The 20,740-nt window shown below is 57.0% G+C and overlaps 1 protein-coding gene across 9 annotated transcripts in view; it reads right to left on the minus strand.

Moving 5' to 3' along the window:
* PLEC (plectin) overlaps positions 1-20,740 on the minus strand; it is a 61,464-nt gene that overhangs the window by 33,502 nt on the left and 7,222 nt on the right. Inside the window, exon 1 of one of the 9 annotated variants that reach the window (XM_054497770.2) lies at positions 4,498-4,627. The exons of 5 other annotated variants lie outside the window; for them this stretch is intronic. In XM_054497770.2, the coding sequence (XP_054353745.2) occupies positions 4,498-4,543 (46 nt within the window). In that variant the 5' untranslated portion in view covers positions 4,544-4,627. Of the gene's footprint in view, positions 1-994; positions 2,381-4,497; positions 4,628-20,740 lie in introns of those variants that run through there. 3 more of the 9 variants (XM_063669286.1, XM_063669278.1, XM_054497754.2) reach the window with 3 other exon arrangements.

The following is a 20,740-nucleotide window of genomic DNA, read 5'->3' on the forward strand; positions in this document are numbered from 1 at the left end:
TCCCTTCCCCCACACCCTGGCAAATCCTGCCCACCCTGACAGCCCCACCCCAGGCCCCCTTCTTCAGCCTCAGAGAGCAAGCTGCTCCCAGGTGCCAGCCCCAAAGAGGGAGGTGGGGCCAGGTGCCGGGGGACCGGGCCATCCGGAGCCAGCACGGAAGGCAGCGTGCTCCACAGTGTGTGTGTGAGCCTCGGGCTGCAGGGGACACATCTGTCCACCTGCGTCCTGCTGGCACAGGTACTTGTGGACAGAGGGAGGCCACAGAGAAGGGGCAGAGCAAAGGGTCTCTGGAAGCCTCTGGGATGACAGGACCCGTCCTGTCCTGTGCGACCTGGTTCGTACCGGGAAGGGCCTATCTAGGCCCCAGGCTGGGCCAACACACACCACACCCCAGCCTGGCCTCTGCCCTGCCAGAGGAGCCTCCTGCCTGGACCCCGCGCTTCTGCCCATCCCGCCCAGGGCCGTCCCCAGCCACCACCAAGCCCAAGCTGGCCAAGCACTCAGTTACCGGTCACACTGAGCACTCTGTGCAACACCAAGCCTGACCCATCAACCCCCGGGGCAAGGGAGGCGGCCAGGCCACGTGCTGGAAGAGGGCCACACCCAACCGGCGCCAGCACCTCCTCGCACACCCCCACCTCAGAGCCGAGGAGCCTCGGGGGAGACAGGCCACTGGGACAGGAGAGGAGACGTAGCGGGCGAAGGCAAGGGCAGTGCTGGAGACAGGGGAGGGGGCGCCCCCGGGTGCGCCTGGGCCACAGGCTCCTCCTTGGCCTATACACCCGAAGGTCCCCAGCTGAGGAGGAGGGGCCACGTGGGTCCATCAGCAAGCGCACCCCCCACCCTCGGGCAGGGGGGGCCACCTGCTGGTGTGAGCGACTCTCCGCAAGCCGGCCGACCACTCCAACCACTCCAGCCCAGGCCCAAGCCCAAGACCCGACCACCAGACCCCCACTTTCCACCCGTCATGACTTTGGGTCAGGGTGCAGCTGACCTGTGGCTGGGGCAGGCTCCGGGCCTGGCCTGGCCAGGGTCCGCTGGGTGGTAGCAGGCACCACAGGGGTCTCAGGTGACACCTCCTCAAGCTCCTTCCGACGGTAGACCCGCTGCTCCTCCACCGGCAGCGGCCCCCGCTTGGGTGGGGAGCCCAGGGGACCCTGCACAGCCTGCACGTGGGGGGTGCGGCGTGCAGGCATCACCATGGCGACAGGGCGGCGCACGCGCTGCAGAGAGGCGGGCACGATCTCCGGCGGCAGGTGCAGGTACTGGCGGAGGTGGGCGATGCCTTCATTGGTGAGGTACCAGTAAAAGTGGCACCAGGCAAAGGTCTCACGGACCAGGCCCCGTGCCCGCAGGGACGCCATGGCACGCATGACCTGCAGGTTGGTGACGCCGGGCACATGGGGGTGCAAGCTGCGGGGCCGCCGGTCCTTCTTGGCCACCATCACGCCCTCGCGGAAGAGCACCTCATAGATGGCCCGCAGCTGGTCCCGCGGCATGAGCATGCCGGCCACCATGGCTGCTGGAGCCGGGCGGGCAGCGCAGGGGTGAAGGCAGCAGGCAGGGTACCACGAGAAGGCCCGGGGAGCCGCGAGAAACTCCTGCACTACAGGGTGTGACAGCGGGCAGCGGCAGGGCAGGCGGGCAGGCGGGCAGGCTGGGGTGACGAGCGTGAGGGCGCGGGCTCCCGGCTGTGTGGCTCGCGGCGCCTGGCTCCGTGCAATCCCTGCCGGCACTGCCGGCTGCCCGCCCTCCTCCAGGACGCCGGGCCGGCCCCCTCTGACTCAGCAGCATGGGCGGCCCCTCCCACCCACAGCCGACGGGGCCCTTGTAGAGTGGGGGGCACCTCAAGAGGCAGCGGCCACCCCCACAGCTGCCCCATTCCCCCCACCAGGCCCCGCGGCTCCAACGTCAGAAATGACATCAGTTTCTAAACACATCCTTTAAGGTCCCTAAGACTGTGCTGGGGCGAGTGGGGGCGGATATAGACCAAGAGTCTAAAGAAGAGGGTGGCAGGGCAGGCGGGGGGCTGAGGGCAGGAGGGGTCCTCGGCAGGGATGTGGGCTCTGATGTCCCGGCTTCACAGGGATCTGAAGCGGGGTGCTGGGCTGCCAGGCCTGGAGGCATGCGAGGCTTGAGCGGGGAGGACTAGGGCCTGGGGAAGAAGCTGGGGTCTTGAGGGAGGAAGTCCGAGGGGAGCGGCTGGGGGCAGCTGCCACAGCACATGGACAGGCGGGCTGCAGGCACCGCTGCTGCTGTCCATCAGGCAGGCAAACAGACAGAGCCCCCACCTCCACACACCAGGCTTAGAGGCAGTGGCCACTCACGTTAACACTTCCCATTCCAGGCCAGATCAGGAGTGGCCTCTCCAAGCCCATAGCCCTCTGAGCAGAGCACTGGCCTGGGGGCTCAGAGGGGCCTCTACTCACCCCCACCTCCAACCCAGCTGTTGGAGGCCAGAGACTCCCAGCTGCTGCCACAGAGAAAGTCACCGAGTCCCCACCGCCCACAGATGCCCACCCTGGGCAGCCCAAGTGCCCATCTGTAGCCAGATGGATGGAGGCAGGGTGGAAGAGTGCCAGGCCAGAAGACGGCCAGGGCCCAAGGGAAGGGAAGAGGAAACTGCCCTGTGAGGCCCTGCAGGCCTGGCCCAGCCACACCCATCATCCACCCCACCTCCCCGCCCCGCTGCTGCCGCCCCCACTGAGGGTCCAGGCATGAGAACCGCACCCAACACTCCCACTGTCCCAGGCTGTGCTCCATGGACCCCCACCCGGATCGCTGCTCACCCCAAGCCGACACACCCCTTTCCACAAAGCCCGGCAAACCCGGGAACTGATTATAAATAGGGCGGTGGTGGGGAGGGGGAGAGAGGGGGGATCCCGAGGTGGGAGGCGCTGGCCAGCAGCTGGCAGGCGGCCAACAAGCAGCTTATGGGGGCGGGTTTATGGGGCCGTCGCTATGGCGCCACGGTGCAGGCTCCACACAGACACAGACACACACACACACACACACACACACACACGCCTGCGTGCACAGAGGTGTGGTGGCGGGGAAACTCTAAAGGCACAGCCACGGTTCCCACAGCCCTCTGGCAGGGCCAGCTCGCTGCGGCATGGCTCTCCCTCCCTCTGAAGCCAGCCCCAGGCAGGAAAAGGCCAGCCTCAGGAGATGAGGCTCCAGGAAGACGTAGGGACCAGAGTGGCCACGCCCCTCGGACCACCAGCACCTGTGGACCCTCCACCCACCAGGGTTGTGGCTTTGGGAACACCAGCTGGGTCCAAGCCTGCCCAGCCCTGTGCCCAAGGAAGTCCCTACCCTCTTGGCCAGTCCCTCAGCGACCGCCCCCAACACTGACCTCCTGCACTCCCGGCAGGCCGACCGCATCTTCCTGGCCTGATTTCCTAACCTAATCCCCCCCAAATCTCCAAGGGCCCCACCAAACTAACCCATGATACCCACACTGTCCCAAAATGATCCCAAGACCCCTTAAAACCACGCGGACCTAGGTTCTCTCCCACACAGGCCTGCAGGGGTGCCGGGACTGACCCCCGATGGGCCGCCATCCAACCAGCCCCGCCTCCCCCAAGCCGGCTCCGGGCAGGAGAGGGCGGTAGCTTCCTCCAGCAGAGAGAGGGGGCGGGGCTCGGTGGGAGTCCTCTCCCTCCCACCAGCTAGGGGCCTGCAGGCGGGAAGGGAAGCCGCAGGGAGGAGCCCAGAGCAGAATGCTCCTGGCCCACCCTGGCAGCTCCGCACACGCCCCCGCTGCGGCATGCGCCACCCCCACCCCGCCTTGCAGCACACACCTCCTGCAGCACACACCCCCCTGAAGCACACACACCCCTGCGCCAGGGTCCAGGCGTCCCCCCAGACCCCCGCCCGGAAGCTACCGCCCCCTGCCCCCACCCTGTGGGAACCGATGCGGGAGCTGATTCAGCACTGGGAAGGCCAGGGTGTGCGACTGGGCGGCCCCCTCTCCCCCCACTCCAGACCCCTTTGGGTTTCCAGAGCAACCAGTCAGGGCTTCTGGGCAGCCCCCAGCCCCCCCACCCCACCCCAAGACAAAGAGCCGCAGTGTGGACTTGCTCAGGGCCAGCCGGCCCGGCGCCTCTGCACAGTGGTCCCCCAGCCCTGCTCTGCCCCTTGGACGCCAGGTTGTGGGCGGCAAACTCGGGCCGGGTGGAAGGGGCTGACCCTGCTGTGAAGGCTGAGCTCCCACTGGGTCCCTGTCCCCGCCCCGCCGCCGCCGCCGCAGCAGCCACCCCGCCCCCGACGCTCCTGCAGGGCTGCGGAGCCGCTGGAGCCAGCCCAGTAGGACCCCGAACCAGGTGGAGCCCGGAGGGGGACGAGTCTGGGGTCTCCTGCGGCTCTGGCTCAGCGACCCAGTGTCGTCCCAGGGATGGCAGATCCTGCCCGCCACCCTGCGTGGGCTGCACCCAGCCAGAGGTCACTGTGTGGTCCGCGCCCCCCGGCTCGGGCCCGGCCCCGGGACCGCACCTTTGAGGGAGCTGATCTCGTGCTGGATGGCTCGCGAGGGGTCCATGTCTGCGCCGGGGCTGAGGGCGGCTGTGCCACCACCAGGCAGAGTCCAGCCCCGCACCGCAATGCCCAGGCCAGCGCCGCAGCCGGGGGAGGAGCCCGGAGGTCCGGGGCAGGGCTTGCCGGCCAGGGGCGGGGCTTCAGCTAATCAATGCGCCGGACAGGGCCGCCCCGGGCGCATGCTCCCGGCCGCACTGCGCACCCGCACCTCCCAGCCTTTGGTTCTGGGGCACGCGACCCCGCTAACCCCAGCCAGACAGCCAGGTCACCAGGCCAGATCCGGGAGCGCTCGGACGGCCCACTCCCCAGCTCCACAGCCCCCGGCCCACCCCACAGCCCCCCGCGTCCACTGCAACGAGCCATGCTTAGAGCAGCCTGTGGGACACAGGTGAGAGGGCCTCGAAGCCGCCACCCACGCCCTGCAGGAGATACCCACCCATCCAGATGTCCCAGTGACCTCCTCAGCCGGCCCAACTCCAGGGCCTGGGCTGGCAGGCTGCTGAGATCAAGCCCCCAGACCCTGGGCGGCCACCTCCCACCTCCCCGGCCCCAGCAGTGTGCCCCTTCCCCGGGGTGTCGCGCCTCTGTGCAGCCCTGGGTCAGGCACCTTGTACACTGGCTCCCAAGATGACAGGTCCGACCTGCACCCTGGCCTCTGCCCCTCCCACCCAGCCTCAGGATGCCCCACAGGCAGCCCCACAGGTCCTCCTGGCTGCTCCCCCAAGTCTGCCCACTCGCCAGCATCTCCACTGCCTCCAGATGACACTGCGGCTCCATCCCCCACCCACCCCCCCACGACCACCAGGGACCCTTCGCAGCTGCTCTGATCCAACCACCCCTATGGCTAATGGGGTCAGCCTCCTCAGCCTGCAGGAGTAGCTGTGTGTCACTGCCCACGCCTGGGGGAGCAGGTCGCGCTGGCAGGGTGAGGTCAGCTCTGCCTCACTCACTGCACTGCAGGGAGGCACTGAGGAATGCTGGGCCCTGCCCACACCAGGGCACCCCTTCAACACTGGCCCCGGAACTGTGCTCCACCCCAGTCCGTGCTGGTAGTGTCGGGCACGATGGCCTCCGCAAGATAGAAGTGACCAGCCTGCCTCAGTCTCCAGCCAGGCCTTTCCTCTGCCTTCACCCGTAAGTCCCTCCCCTCCTGCAAACAGACCCACTGTGCGCCAGGTTGGGGCTGGTGTGCAGGACGTGACCATGACCCAGGAGCGAGGCTGGCAGCTCCCACGGGTACGAGCTAACAGGCAAAGGGCCAGAAGCCAGCCCCACCTGCACTGTAGACCCAGCAGTTCTGGAGTCTCTCGTGCCCCTGCCCGTCCCTGCCCTCCCTGGGACTCAGCCAGTCGGGGTGTGGGGAGTCTCAAGAAACACCAGTTGCCAAACTTAGGGAAAATGGTGAAGTGAGGAATTAAAACAGAATTTCAGGCCGGGCACGGGGACTCATGCCTGGAATCCCAGCACTTTGGGAGACCGAGGCAGGTGGACCACCTGAGGTCAGGAGTTTGAGACCAGCCTGGCCAACATGGCAAAACCCCATCTCTACTAAAAATACACAAAAAAATCTGCCAGGCATGGTGTCACACGCCTGTAGTCCCAGCTACTCAGGAGGCTGAGGCACGAGAATCACTCGAACCCAGGAGGCTGAGGTTGCAGTGAGCCGAGAGAGCACCACTGCTAAATTCCCAGTTAGGTTTTACTAGGCTATATCTGGATAAACCTAAGTTTGGTCTGCAGGTGAATCGTACTTCCTTATTAAACCTCAAGTGAAAGTGACAGATATTTATAAACAGATCTAAAAAGTTCATACATTAAAAAAAAAAAATGCTGGTTTTTTTGTTTTTTGTTTTGTTTGAGACAAGGTCTCACTCTGTCACCCAGGCTGGAGTGCAGTGGCTCAATCACGGCTCACAGCAGCCTCAACCTCCTGGGCTCAAGCGATACCCCCACCTCAGCTTTCTGAGTAGTTGGGACTACAGGCGTGCACCACCACCCCCAGTTCATCTTCTAATTTTTTATACAGACAGTCTGTCTGTATGTTGCCCAGGCTGGTCTCAAACTCCTGGGCTCAATCCTCCCACCTCCCAATGCTGGGATTACAAGTGTGAGCCACACTGCCTGGTCCAGATCAATTTTTTAAATTTAATGCATAAAAATTTTCCTCAGCCTAGGGAGACTTTTTTTTTTTTTTTTAACTGAGGTGGAATCTCGCTCTGTCACCCAGGCTGGAGTGCAATGGCGTGATCTTGGCTCACTGCAACCTCTGCCTCCTGGGTTCAAGCGATTCTCCTATCTCAGCCTCTGCAGCTGGGACTACAGATGTGTGCCACCACACCGGGCTAATTTTTGTATTTTCAGTTGAGACGGGGTTTCACCATGTTGGTCAGGCTGATCTCGAACTCCTGACCTCAAGTGATCCACCCGTCTTGGGCTCCCAAAGTGATTACAGGCATAAGCCACCATGCCCAGCCAGGGAGTTTTTTTTTAAAAGATTAAAATGCATAAAATGGAATGTTATAAGATTGGCCAGGTGTGGTGGCTCAGCACTTTCAGAGACTGAGACAGGAGGATCACTTGATCCCAGGAATTCAGGACCAGTCTGGGCAACATAGCAAGACACCGTCTCTGCAAAAAACTAAAAAACTATCCTGACACGGTGGCCCGTGCCTGTGGTCCCAGCTGTTTGGGACGCTGAGGCAGAAGGATAGCTTGAACCAGCCCACCCAAGGCTGCAGTGGGCCATGATTGCACCACTGCATTCCTGTCTGGGAGACAGCAAGACTGACTCAAAAACAAACAAAAAAATAGGATCATGGTTTTAAGCTAATGAGAAGGTGAGGGCACACAGCTGTTCAGAGAAGGAACACACAGGTTTTCATGCACTGACTCTGCCTTTAACTTCCCCCCTGAAGTCAAGCTGCCCACCTATGAGCGGCCACCATGGTCACCTGTGGTCACCTGCAGCCAGAGGCTTATAGACAAGCTGCAGCAGCAGCAAGTTCCCATGAAGGAGCCCGAGACTGCCCAGCCCAGCCTGCCTGGAACGGTGGCCACATGGGGCAGCCTTGGAAGTGGGGGCGGCCACGATGACCCTGGGAAAGGCTCAGCCAGCTGCACGTTAGTCAGCTCTGTGGTTCCTTCCCGGCACAGGCTTCCCAGAGGAAGGGACAGCTATGTGGGGACAGGCCACAGGCAGCCAGCACAGGAAGAGGGGCCCCACGTGCACCAAGGCCTTGACGTAGAGAAAACAAGTCCAGGCAACCCCCAAGAATGTGGAGGTGGCTGCAGCCAGGAGGGGGGCGCCTGGAGACAGGGCTACAGCCAGGGATTTCAACAGGACAGGCAGGTCCCAGGCTGGCAGCGAAGGGCCCGTGAGCAAGAGATTTAGGCAGCGGGGAGGAAAGGGAGCCGGGGTAGAGGAAGCTGGGCGCCCTGGTGACGCAGCTCTGGAGCGTGGGAAGCAAAGCCCCGGCCACTGCCCAGGAGATCTCATTGCTCTGGCCCCAATTCATGGATCACAAAGGAGTCTTGCCGAAGAAGCACGTGGGTCTGTGTGTCCAGGCCAGTGAATTGGAGGGATCCCCAGGCTGGAGTCGGGCTCACCAGCACCAGTGCCACCGGAAAACCCCTACCTCTAGCTTCTACTCTGCTGGTCGAACCCAGCATGGCCCCCATGCACAGCTGGGGTGCCATCAGGTCTCCTGGCCAGGTCTCACACCCTGGGCAAAGCCAAATCCTCTTGAAGCTCTCTGCAAATTCCCCACACCACTGGGGACCCCAGAACCAAGGTTGAGCCCAGGCACCACAGATAAGCCCTCCCTCCTTCCCAACCCCTCTTTCTGGGCACAGAGCAACCCCCTCTTCACCAGTCCCCTGAGGCCCTGGCTGCCCTGGCCACAGGCCCAGGCCAAAGAAGGGGCTCCAACCCCGTCCCCCACACCACACCTGCGCATGGGACGGGCCCTCTCCTGAGGCCCTGCCCACCACCGCCCTGCCTGCCCTCAGCTTTGCTCCCTGCCCCATCTTCACACCCACCCACCCAGCCCCTAACCCCTGGCAGCCTGCTCTGCTGGGGCTCTCTGGTGGTGGCGGAGCAGGCCAGTGGGCTGTGACCCGGTGATCCCATGCAGAGGCAACCTGCGACAGGCAGACACCCTGCTGGCAGACACCTCCACCTGGGGCCCCCCACGATAGCCCCAGGGAGACCAGGCCCAGTGAAATCCTGCCATAGATACATCCTGCACACACTCAGCCCTCCGGACACACAGACCCCTGCTCTGCTCCCCACCTGAGCCTGCGGCAGGTCCACAGGAGCCACCTCACCTGCCCCAGGCTTCTGCCTCGCAGCCTTGGCCCAACGACAGCCCGGCCTCTGCGGATGCCGCGGGACTGAGGTGGGAGGACAGCCTTCCACACTCCGGAGGCCACCCCTGCACAGGGTGGGGCTCAGTGTGAGCTCAGTCAGAACAGGCAGCCTGCAGGATTTCTGGGGTCCAGGGCCACCACTGCAGGACTGGATGCCCACCAGGGCTGCTGGGAGTCCCACTGAGGGCCCAGGAGGCACAGAGGTTACCTCTCCAAGCCACATCCTTCTCTTCTCTCCCCTGCTGCCCAGTACAAGAGTATCTCAATACCGGGGTCTGCTAGAGACCAGTTTGGGGGGAAGGTCCTGGGTCCCACCCATATGACCCAACCATTAGGGGGCCCATCATTCCCAAATATCTCTCAAACCTGTCCTGTGCCCACTGTCTCCACCATACCCTGGCCTGGCCACCACACTTTCACCTCAAAGACAGTGGTAGCCTCCCTCGTTGCCCCTCACCTCCAAGCACTTGGGCACACAGCAGCCAGCGCTCTCTGAGCACAAGCAGGTCCCACCACAGCCGTGCCGCTGCCCTCTGCAGGCCCTCTGCACGCAGGCACCTGCTCCGCTGCAGCAGGTGGACCTCGCCAGGCCTCTGCGGGGAGGCTTCTCACCTGATCCATGGTGACTCCCCCTTCCCTCCCTCTCAGCCCTCCAACACCGAGACACCTGTGGGCCCCTGGGGCGGCTGCCTCACCCAGCACCAGACACGAAGGTGTCACCACAGGGAACGTGGAGCAAGAGAAGAAATGAATTCCTGGAGTTCAAGGATAATGCACTTTCCCAGAACTCTGTTAATATCGTTGACTTTGCTAGTAGACTAAAGGAGAAAACCGGTATATTGATCTAAAAAATCCTGACAGCTCATTTGATAAAAACCAGTATTTATAACAAGGGATGATGGTTACATTGTTAACATGAGAATAAATGCCCCCTTGTAGCACAGCGGGGCACCCTCCCAGTGCCAGGCGAGGCTGCTGAGGGGAAGGCATGTGAGGGTGAACGCGGACGGTGCAGGCGCAGCTCTCGGTCCAGTGCCAGGACATGGGACAGCATTTACCCAAGTCAGCACTGCTACTCTTGGCACCTGAAACAACTCAACTCACCATTTACTAGAGCTCAGAGAGAGTTCATTGAGAGGCTGGCTTCAAACGCAGTTAGAAGACCCGAGAGATTTCTTTAGGCCAGCAATAACAAGTTAGGAAAATACAGCAGGAAAAAACTCTTCATCAGCACAAAACACGCTGGAATAAGATAACTGACGATCGGTCAGAGCTGATGCAGGGAACGCCCCGGCTCCAGGATGGCTCCAAGACCAGGCTCGGGGTCCGGGATGCAGAGGCCCAGGTGGCAGATGCCGTGCTAACCTGACGCGGCAGCAGTTCTGCTCACTCTCCCGCTGCCTCTGCCAGGAGACTCATTACACAAGTCGCCATCAGACAGAGAGGCCATGTGACTTGTCCGAAGCTCCAACACCAGGTGCTGGGCAGGCGGGAGGAGTCGGCCCACTTGGGCACTGCTGGAGGGACGACCCTCAGAGAAAGGACTGCAGTACCTAGCCAGCAACTTAGAAATTGTTTAAAAATTGTGTCTGAAACCTGCTGCAGTGGCTCACGCCTGTAATCCCAGGACTGTGGGAGGCCGAGGCGGGCGGATCACGAGGTCAGGAGATTAAAACCATCCTGGCTAACACGGTGAAACCCTGTCTCTACTAAAAATACAAAATATTAGCCAGGCGTGGTAGCGGGCACCTGCTGAGGCAGGAGAATGGTGTGAACCCGGGAGGCGGAGCTTGCAGTGAGCTGAGATTGCGCCACTACACTCCAGCTTGGGCGACAGAGTGAGACTCCGTCTCAAAAAAAAGAAAAAAGAACTGGCCGGGCACGGTGGCTCACGCCTGTAATCCCAGCACTTTGGGAGGCCGAGGCAGGCAGATCACCTGAAGTTGGGAGTTCGAGACCAGCCTGACCAACATGGAGAAACCCCATCTCTACTAAGAATACAAAATTAGCGGGGCCTGGTGGTGCATGCCTGTAATCCCAGCTACTTGTGAGGCTGAGGCAGGAGAATTGCTTGAACTCGGAGGGCGGAGGTTGCAGTGAGCCGAGATCATGCCATTGTACTCCAGCCTGGGCAACAAGAGCGAAACTCTGTCTCAAATAATAATAATAATAATAATAATAAAATAAAAAATAAAATAAAATAAAAACTTAGGCCGGGCCCAGTGGCTCACGCCTGTAATTCAGCACTTTGGGAGGTCGAGGCAGGCGGATCACCTGAGGTCAGAAGTTCGAGACCAGTCTGGCCAACATGGTGAAACCCCGTCTCTACTAAAAATACAAAAATTAGCCGGGTGTGGTGGCGGGTGCCTGTAATCCCAGCTACTCAGGAGGCTGAGGCAGGAGAATCCCTCTAACCTGGGAGGCAGAGGTGGCAGTGATCCAAGACTGCATCACTGCACTCCAGCCTGGGTGATAAAGCAAGACTCTGTCTCAAGAAAAAAAAAAAAAAAAAGAATTTATAACAGTTTACATTCTTCCCTTCACTAAACTTTAAAAAAAAAATCAAAATCGTGTTGGAATAGAAAATATTCACGTGACTCAAACACTGAGGGTAGACAGAGAAGTCTTGCTCCCCTCTCTTTTCCCTGTCTCCCCCCACCCACACACACACTGTGAAAATCACTGTTAGTGGCTTCCTGTTTGTTTCTCCAGAATTTCTTTACAGAAAATCAAGCAAATACCATGTGATTGTTGGTTTTCTTTCTTTTAACACAAACGGTGAAATCTTCCGGGCACCATTCTGCCCCTGCTTTCCCACCCATGCCACAGCTGGAGGCCTCCCACTCTGCACGGGGACCGTGACCCACGTCTGGCCATGCAGAGCGGCACGTGTGGGCCCAGCCTCTGAGCGCACTCAGGCCAGTGCCCGTCTTCTGCTCCGACACACCGCGTTTGCGGCTCTGACAGACGCTTTCTCTGGCCTGGTTCCCACAGCTTCACCAACAGAACCTAGAAATCGAGATTTTTTATTTTTGCCAGTATGATAGGTAAAAAATGGTATCTTGGTGTAAATTAAAGCTTAAATTTTGAAAACCACTTGACCCAGAAATTCCTTTTTTTTGAGACGGAGTCTTGCCCTGTCACCCAGGCTGGAGTTCAATGGCGCGATCTCGGCTCACTGCAACCTCCGCCTCCCAGGTTCAAGTGATTCTCCTGCCTCAGCCTCGTGCATAGCGGGGATTACAGGTGCGCACCACCACACCCTGCTAATTTTTGTATTTTTAGTAGAGACGGGGTTTCACCATGTTGGTCAGGCTGGTCTCGTACTCCTGACTTTGTGATCTGCCCGACTCGGCCTCCCAAAGTGCTGGGATAACAGGCGTGAGCCGCTGCACCTGGCCAGAAATTCCCTTTTTAGCAACAGTCATAGAGATGCACAATGACCCAGCTACAACACTGCTCACTGCAGCCATTTCTAATACAAAAATCCAAAATTAAGCTCCATGTCCTAGGAGAAAGGATTGATTGGTTAAATATGATATGGTTTCCATACAGGGGAATGCTGTATTGTAAATTAATGTCAGAGAGAGATGCCCAAGCTGTATCACTAAGTAAAAGAAGTTACGTCTGTCTGAAATACTTCATAACATTACATCATGAAATCACAGATAAATTAACACACACTAAAGAACCCCGTGCATGCTTTTTTATTTTTTTTGAGACAGGGTCTTGCTCTTGTAGCCCGGGTTCACTGCAGTGCTGACATTCTGGGCTCAAGAGATCCTCCCACCTCAGGCTCCCAGAGTGCTGGGATTACAGCACGTGCCACCACGCCCAGCCCATTGTGCACACTTTTTAAAACAATGACTATGGAACAAAAACATGTAAGTTCTACATTAACCGACTACTGAAGGATGGTTGGGTGAGTCCAATGGTGGCCACAAAAAATCTATGTCCATGTCCCTGGAGCTCATACATGTGGCCTTATTTGGAAACAGGGTCTCTGCAGATATAATTAAATAAAGGATCTTGAGATGAGATCATCTTGGATTACCTGGGTGGGCCCTAGATCCAAAAGCATGTGTCCTTAGACGAGGAGAGACACAGAGGCAGGGACTGGCATGACGCAGCCACAAGCCAAGGGGCAGTGGAGTTGGAAGAGGCAGGCGGCTATTCCTAGGCTCTTCCCAGGTGCCTTCGGAGAAAGCGTGGACCTGCCGACACCAGATTTTTAACTTCTGGCCTCTGGAACAATCAAAAGATAAATTTCTATTGTTTTAGAGCACCCTGCTTGTGGCTTTTCCCCATGGGAATCACAGGAAATCAATACAGACAGTGAGCAGGAGCAGGGTGCCTCTGTGACAAATATCTGAAAATGTGGATGTGGCTTTGGAATTGGGTAATAAACAGAAGCTGGGACGTCTTGAGGCACACAGTAGAAAAAGCCTAGCCTGTCTGACCAGACTGTTGGTAGAAATATGGGTATTAAAGTTGCTTGTGGTGAGGCCTTAGAAGGCAACGAGGAAAGTGGAGGGAAGGTGCTTCTCACATTGAAGCGAAACTTCGCTGAACTGTGTTCACTGTCGGGTGCTCAACAGAACTTGTAAGCAATGAACTTGGATATTTAGCTGAAAAGATTTCCAAGCAAAGTGTGGAAGGTGTGGCTTGGCTGCTTCTTGCTGCTTATGGTAAAGTACAGGAAGAAAGAGATAAATTGAGGAAGGAACTGTTAAGCAAAAAGGAACCAGCATGGGTGATTTGGGATATCTGCAGCCTATTTAGATTGCAAAAGATGCTCATGTTGGGAGGTTCACTGTTAGGAAAGTGTGTTCTGCAGAGAAAGCCATCTCTGCAGAGATGAGGTGTGTGACTCATGGGTCCATTCGCTCATCTCAACAGAAGCCAGGAATAGAGATGAGATTATCCAGGGAGGATCCGAGTGAACCCTTCTCTCTAATGGCCTGGCTCCCTGTGACATACAGCGGAGACCCAGAAGGTTTATGAGAATGTCTTACCAGCAGAAACACTGCCTGCTTGGATTGAAGGGGACAGAGACAGGATGAAATGAAGGAAGGTATTGGGCTTGTGAGAGTCTACAGGCAAGAAACAGGATGACAGACCCAGGCAGCTGCAAACATGTGCTACCCTTCGAGAAAAAGGAAGAATGACTCCAAGGTCAGGGCCCTAGGCCTAGAGGCAGAGGCTGGCAGAGGTGCAGGTACAGAGGGTAGGGCACTCAGCCACAGAGGAGCATTCGCAGGCCTTGAAACCCCATGGAATTTGCCCTGCTGGATTTCAGACTTGCTTGGGACTGGCAACCCCTTTATTCCTTTATATTTCTCCCTTTGAGAATGGTGATGTCTAGTCTATGCCTAGCCCAACATTGCAGTTTGGAGGCATAAAACTTGCTTTCTAGTTTTACAAGTAAAAAGATGGAGAAAAATTTTGCCCCCATCTGGATCCTACCCAGAGCCTCACCAACACCTGATTTAGACACAACTTCGATGATCAGATGTGGGACTTCTGAGCTGATTAAATGTTGTTCTTGTTTTTTTTTAAGATGGGGTCTCATTCTGTCACCTGGGTTCAGCCTCCAGGGTTAAGCAATCTTCCTACCTCTACCTCCTGAGCAGCTGGGACTACAGCCATGCGCCACCACACCTGGCTAATTTTTTTTTATTTTTTTATTTTTTGAGATGGAGTCTTGCTCTGTCACCCAGGCTGGAGTGCATTGGTGCAATCTCGGCTCACCGCAACCTCTGCCTCTCGGGTTCAAGCAAGTCTCGTGCCTCATACACCTGAGTAGCTGGGATTATAGGTGTGTACTACCACGCCTGGCTGATTTTTGTATTTTTAGTAGAGACAAGGCTTCACCATGTTGGCCAGGCTGGTCTCCTGATCTCAGATGATCCACCCACAGGCCTCCCAAAGTGCTGGGATTACAGGCGTGAGCCACTGCGCCTGGCTGAGCTGATGGAATTTTAGACTTAGAGTTGATGCTACAATAGGTTGAGACTTTGGGGCATGTTGGCGTAACAAACATTTATTTTGGAAGTGGGGCAGATGTAAGTTTTGAGGGGCCAGAGGACAGACTGTAGTAGGTTGAATGGAGGTCCCCAAAAGATATGTCTATGAACAATTCCCTGGAACCCATAATTGGTATCTTATTTGGAAAAAGGGTCTTTGCGGGTGTAATTAAGACAAGGATCTTGAGATGAGATCATCCTAGATTACCCAGTGGGGGGCCTGAAACCAATGCCAAGTGTCTTACAAGAGATGGAAGAGAAGCACAGCGGAGAGGACCACAGAAGGACGGAGGCCAACCCTGGAGTGATGCGGCCACGAGCCCAGGCACCGATGGCCACCAGGAGCTGGAGAGGCCAGGAACAGAGTCCGCCCTGGAGCCTCCAATGGAGCGTGGCCCTGTCAACATCTTGATTCTGGACGTGTGGCCTTCAGAACCGTAAGAGAATACATTTCTGTCGTTTTAGGCCACCCAGTTTGTGGGTACAAACTGGGGTGTACTCTGGGGGTATCTGTATTCTGTAAACGACCATGCGTTCTTGTGGCAGTCATGACAATGGCGTCCAGCTGTGTCTCTTAGGCCTATCCTGTGCTTGCTCTGTTAGCTTCCCAGGTAGCCACTCGTTTAGCAAGAAAGAAGAGAAAGAGATGCACTTTCAAAAGGTCAAAAGACACATTCATTTGAAAAACAGAGCAGAATAAAAATCATAAAAGCCACAACCAGAGACCCTTACTGCAGATACCTCTTTCTGCTGCACCTGCAGACCCGCACTTCCAGCCCTGACCAACCCCACTCCCCCACCCAACCCCCACCCCCCAACAGCCCTGGTGTGCCCCTGGTGTGCTCCTCACTGTCCCACTTGGCCCCAGCCCGCCTGACACACCAGCCTGCCCAAGAGCACCCAGACTCACACCAGCCACCCTGATGCCATCCTGGGGCCTTCCTTTCCTGCACCACTGGCCCTGGGTCTGCCGCTATTCTTGGAGCCACACAGGGACACAAAGTGATCCCCATCCCATTCCTGGTCCTGGGTCCCCTCTGCCTCTGGGAAGAAGCAGCAACAGTCCTGCCAAGAGCTGACCACCAGCTGGGAGGACTCTTCTGCAGCTAACCAGGACCCAAAACCTGGAGAGCAGGCCCCACAGGCTGATGTCCCAAGTCCTACAGGAGCCTGTCTTCCCAGCTGGCACCCTCCTTCCACCATCTGAACGCGTGTTCCCAACTCCCCTTCCGCCTGGTCTGCCATCATGCCAGGCCACTGCGCCTACAGATGACCCGGCCCATGCCCCATTTTGGGTCCCTGACCTCATGACCCACGGCCCCTGCTCTCCCAGCCCCGCATCTCCCTACCCACTGTGGGTCTGTGGGGATCACCCATGACCCCAGTGGTGGGAGACCTGGGCACCTGGTCCCACTAGCATCACCCTTCCCAGCCTCCTCCAGTCCCTTCTTGAGGTACCTGGCCCCTGGCCCCTCTGCTGCCAGCTCCTCTTGGGCTTCACTGGGGAAACAGAGGTCACAGGGCACCACTGCCCACACCCTCCCAACAGCCCAACCCTGGGAAAATCTCCAGGGCCCTCAGTGGTGAGCAGCAGTCTGGACTGGCCACTGATGATGTGTGGCTGGGTAAATGTGAGTGACCACTCAGTACTCACCCTGGGCCAGGTGATGCCCCCTGTGACCATGCAGGTCCCTCAGGCCAAAGCCCAGGGAACTCCCTCCCCAGGGAACTCGGGCCAGCATCCAGCTGAGGCTGTGCCCTGCTGCAGCCTAGCCTCAATGTCACCGCTCTGTCCTGGAGAGGGTTCTCCCTCCCTGCCACCCTGCTGGACCCACCATAGCCCGGCACCAGCAGGGCCTCCTGAGCACTTCCCACATGCCCCCTGGCACCTCCAATCCGACGACACCCCAAGCAGTCCCGCTGAGGTCCCAACACTCCTCATCACCTGGTCCCAGCACCATCCAGGCCTCACCCTGCTCCCAACGTGGCCCTGCTTCCTCACGCCCCTCCCTCCTTCACAGAGCCAACAGGCCCCCATGGCTCTGCTGCACAGCTGCCCACTGCTCTGCTTCCCGGCTGCCTCTTCTCATAGGCCCCTAAGCTCTGGAGGACCCCAGGCTCGGAGCTCTGGCCTGAGGCCTGCCCTAGTGATGGACTCCCAGCCTGTCCTCCCCACCTCAGCCCGGCATTTCCTGCACCTCAGTGTCTGCACACGCATTCCTATCTCACAGGCATCTCTGATTTTGTGCACCCAAGGCTAAGTGCCGGCTCTTCCGCCCTCTCTGCCACAGGCACATCCTCTCCACCCCAGGCTGCTCTCCACCTCCACAGCCACCACCGGGGTCTCCTCAGCCGCTCCTTCGGAGGCACCAGGCCAGGATCTTGCAGGGGTCCAGCCAGCTCCAAGTCCACCTATCCCTCCCACCCAACGCTTGTTTCAAGCCACACCTGCCACAGGACAGGGCGGGGCTCGGCTCGGGGGTACAAAAGTGAAGCAACACACAGCCCCTGCGTCAGGAAGCTGGATTCTGCCACAGGACAGGGCGGGGCTCGGCTCGGGGGTACAGAAGTGAAGCAACACACAGCCCCTGCGTCAGGAAGCTGGATTGGTGGAAGGGGAGATGTTTACAATCGTCCCTGTTACCCACAAGCCCACAGCCAGACCCTATGAGCGTGACACCAAGCATGACATCGAGCCTCCTTGAACATCTCGACCTCAGCCCCAAGCAAATTCCACAAAGATTAACGACGGAGATATTTTAAAAAATGCACCAGTGCTGGAAGCAACTCTCAGCAGATGTTTTTATAAAACAAGGCCATTTTAAGCATAGCATAAAATCCAGAAATGATAAAAGACTGGTGAATGTTAAAAATTGATATGGCTAAAGAAACCACAGACAGAATTAGACCGGGCGCGGTGGCTCACGTCTGTAATCCCAGCACTTTGGGAGGCCGAGGCGGGCAGATCACGAGGTCAGGAGATGGAAACCATCCTGGCTAACACTGTGAAACCCCATCTCTACTAAAAATACAAAAAATTAGCCGGGCGCGGTGGCGGGCGCCTGTAGTCCCAGCTACTCGGGAGGCTGAGGCAGGAGAATGGCGTGAACCTGGGAGGCGGAGCTTGCAGTGAGCTGAGATCCCGCCACTGCACTCCAGCCTGGGCGACAGAGCGAGACTCCGTCTCAAAAAAAAAAAGAAAGAAACAGACAGAATTAAACAAAAATAGATGCGTGGTGTGAGACCCATCCATGGTGTGCCCAGCTACTGGGGACACAGCGGGAACGTTCAAGGAGCTGAAAAGTTCTGTTCCATGAGCTGGTGCTGATCACAGGCAACTTCGAAGTTTAAGCTGAATACAATTGTCCCTCGGTATCAGCGGGGGATGGGTTCTGGACTCCCCATGGATACCAGAATCCACAGATGCTCAAGTCCCTGATGTAAAAAGGTGTAGTAGCCAGGCATGGCGGCAGCTCACACCTGTAATCCCAGTACTTTGGGAGGCCAAGGCAGGAGGATCCCCTGAGCCTAGGAGGCTATTCTTTTTTTTTTTTTTAATAGAGATGGGGTTTCACTGTGTTGCCCAGGCTGGTCTCAAACTCCTATGCTCACGTGAGCAGCCCCGAAAGCATTATAGCAAGTCCTAGAAGCCAGACACGTGGCTGTATTCCATTTCCATGTGAGCACAGGAGTTTAAGACCAGCCTGGCCAACAATGCTTGTGAATAGGCAGTTCACAAAAGAAAAGGTGCAAATGGTCAACAACTCTAGGAGATGTGCTCAGCTTAATTAATAATCAAAGAATTCAGGCCAGGCACGGTGGCTCACGCCTGTGACCCCAGCACTGAGGCCGAGGCAGGTGGCTTACTTGAGGTCAGGAGTTCAAGACCAGCCTGGCCAACATGGGGAAACCCTATCTCTACTAAAAATACAAAAATTAGCTGGGTGTGGTGGCACACACATGTAATCCTAGCTACTCGGGAGGCAGAGGCAGAAGAATTGCTTGAACCCAGGAGGCAGAGGTTGCAGTGAGCCGAGATCTTGCCACTGCACTCCAGCCTGGGTGACAGAGTGAGACTTCGTCTCAAAAAAAAAAAAAAAAGAAGAAAGAAAAGAAAACATTGGTGTAAAGTTGCATGACTTGGATTAGACAATGGCTTCTTAAATATGGCACCAAAAGCACAAGCAACCAAGGAAATAAATAGATAAACTGGAGTCATAATAATTAAAATGTACATGCTTCAAAGGACACCATCGGCCAGGTGAGGTGGCTCACGCTGCAATCCCAGCACTGTGGAGGCTGAGGCCAGGAGTTTGAGACCAGCCTGGCCAATATGGCGAAACCCCATCTCTACTAAAAATACAAAAATTAGCCGGGTTTGGTGGCAGGCACCTGTAGTCCCAGCTACTCAGGAGCCTGAGGTACAAGAGTCACTTGAACCTACTCCAGCCTGGGTGACAGAGCAAAACTCCGTCTCAAAAAAAAAAAAAAAAAAACACCAGCAAGCAAATAAAAAGGCAAACCATAGAAACAGAAAATGTTTGCAAATCGTATTTCTGATTAAGGACTGGCATCTAGAATATATAAAGAACACTTACAAGTCAATAATACCAAAAGGCAAATTCTAAAATGGACAAAGGATTTAAATACACATTTCTCAAAAGATATAAAAAATGACCAACAATTACATCAAAGTGCTCAATGTCATTAGCCATCAGGAAATGCAGATCAAACCACAATGAGGTTCCACTCGACACCCACTAGGATTGGATGTCTGCAATCAAAGAGTCAGATAATAACAAGTGTTGGTGAGGATGTGAGGAAATTGGAAACCTCGCACCCGGCTGTTACTGGGAATGCAGAATGGCGCACCCGCTTTAGGAAGCAATCTGGCAGTTCTTCAAAATGGTTAAATATAGAACTACCGCACAGCTGAGCAATTCCACTCCTAGGTATCTACCCAGCAGAAATAAAAAACATACGACCACACAAAAACGTGTATGCAAACGTCCATAGCAGCCTTACTCATAACAGCCAAAAGGTGGAAACAACCTACTATCTGTCAACTGATAAACGCATAAGCAAAAGTGGGCACTTCACACCACGGGACGGACTCCAGCAGGGGGAGGGTGAGGTGCTGATGGCACAGTGACGTGAGCAGCCCTGAGAGCGTCCCAGCAAGTTGAAGAGGCCAGACCCAGGGCCAGTACAGGCCAATCCATAACCATTCCTGTCTGCCTGCGCCCCTCAGCCCCCCCCAGCCCCCCCATTCTCCCTGTCCGCCATCCAGGGCAGATTCCTCTGGGGCTGAGGCTACTGCAGCCTGTGGTGGGAGAGCTCTGGGCACCCCATGGGAGAGGCCTCCGTGCTGAGGGCTGTGGGCTGGTGACTTAGACAGCCGGCCCAGCTGCCAAGAGGTGTCCAGTCGCCCAGCCCCCCAAGCCTGGCCTGTGACAGCTCATAGAGGCTGGGCCGTCCTGCCGCACCATGGGAGCCTGGAGAGAGACCTGGGGTGGGGGCGGCAGGGCGGGGACAGTTCTAGGAGAGAGTTGTGGCGATGAAGGTGAGTGGAGGTGAGGCGGTCAATCCATAACTGAAAGGAGAGCAGTGTTGCCAGGGGCTAGGTGACAAAATATCCTGGAATTGACAGCTACACAACTCCGAATCTACTGAAACCACTGAATTGGACACTTCGAATGGGTGAATGGTATGGCATGTGAATTACCTCTCAATAAAGCTATTAAAAAATACTAATAATCAGCATGAGGTCAACCTAATTGGTACTGACATGAAAAGCCAGTGGCTCC

The sequence above is a fragment of the Pongo pygmaeus genome, chromosome 7 (genome assembly GCF_028885625.2).
Source record: "Pongo pygmaeus isolate AG05252 chromosome 7, NHGRI_mPonPyg2-v2.0_pri, whole genome shotgun sequence".
Lineage (NCBI taxonomy): Eukaryota > Metazoa > Chordata > Mammalia > Primates > Hominidae > Pongo > Pongo pygmaeus.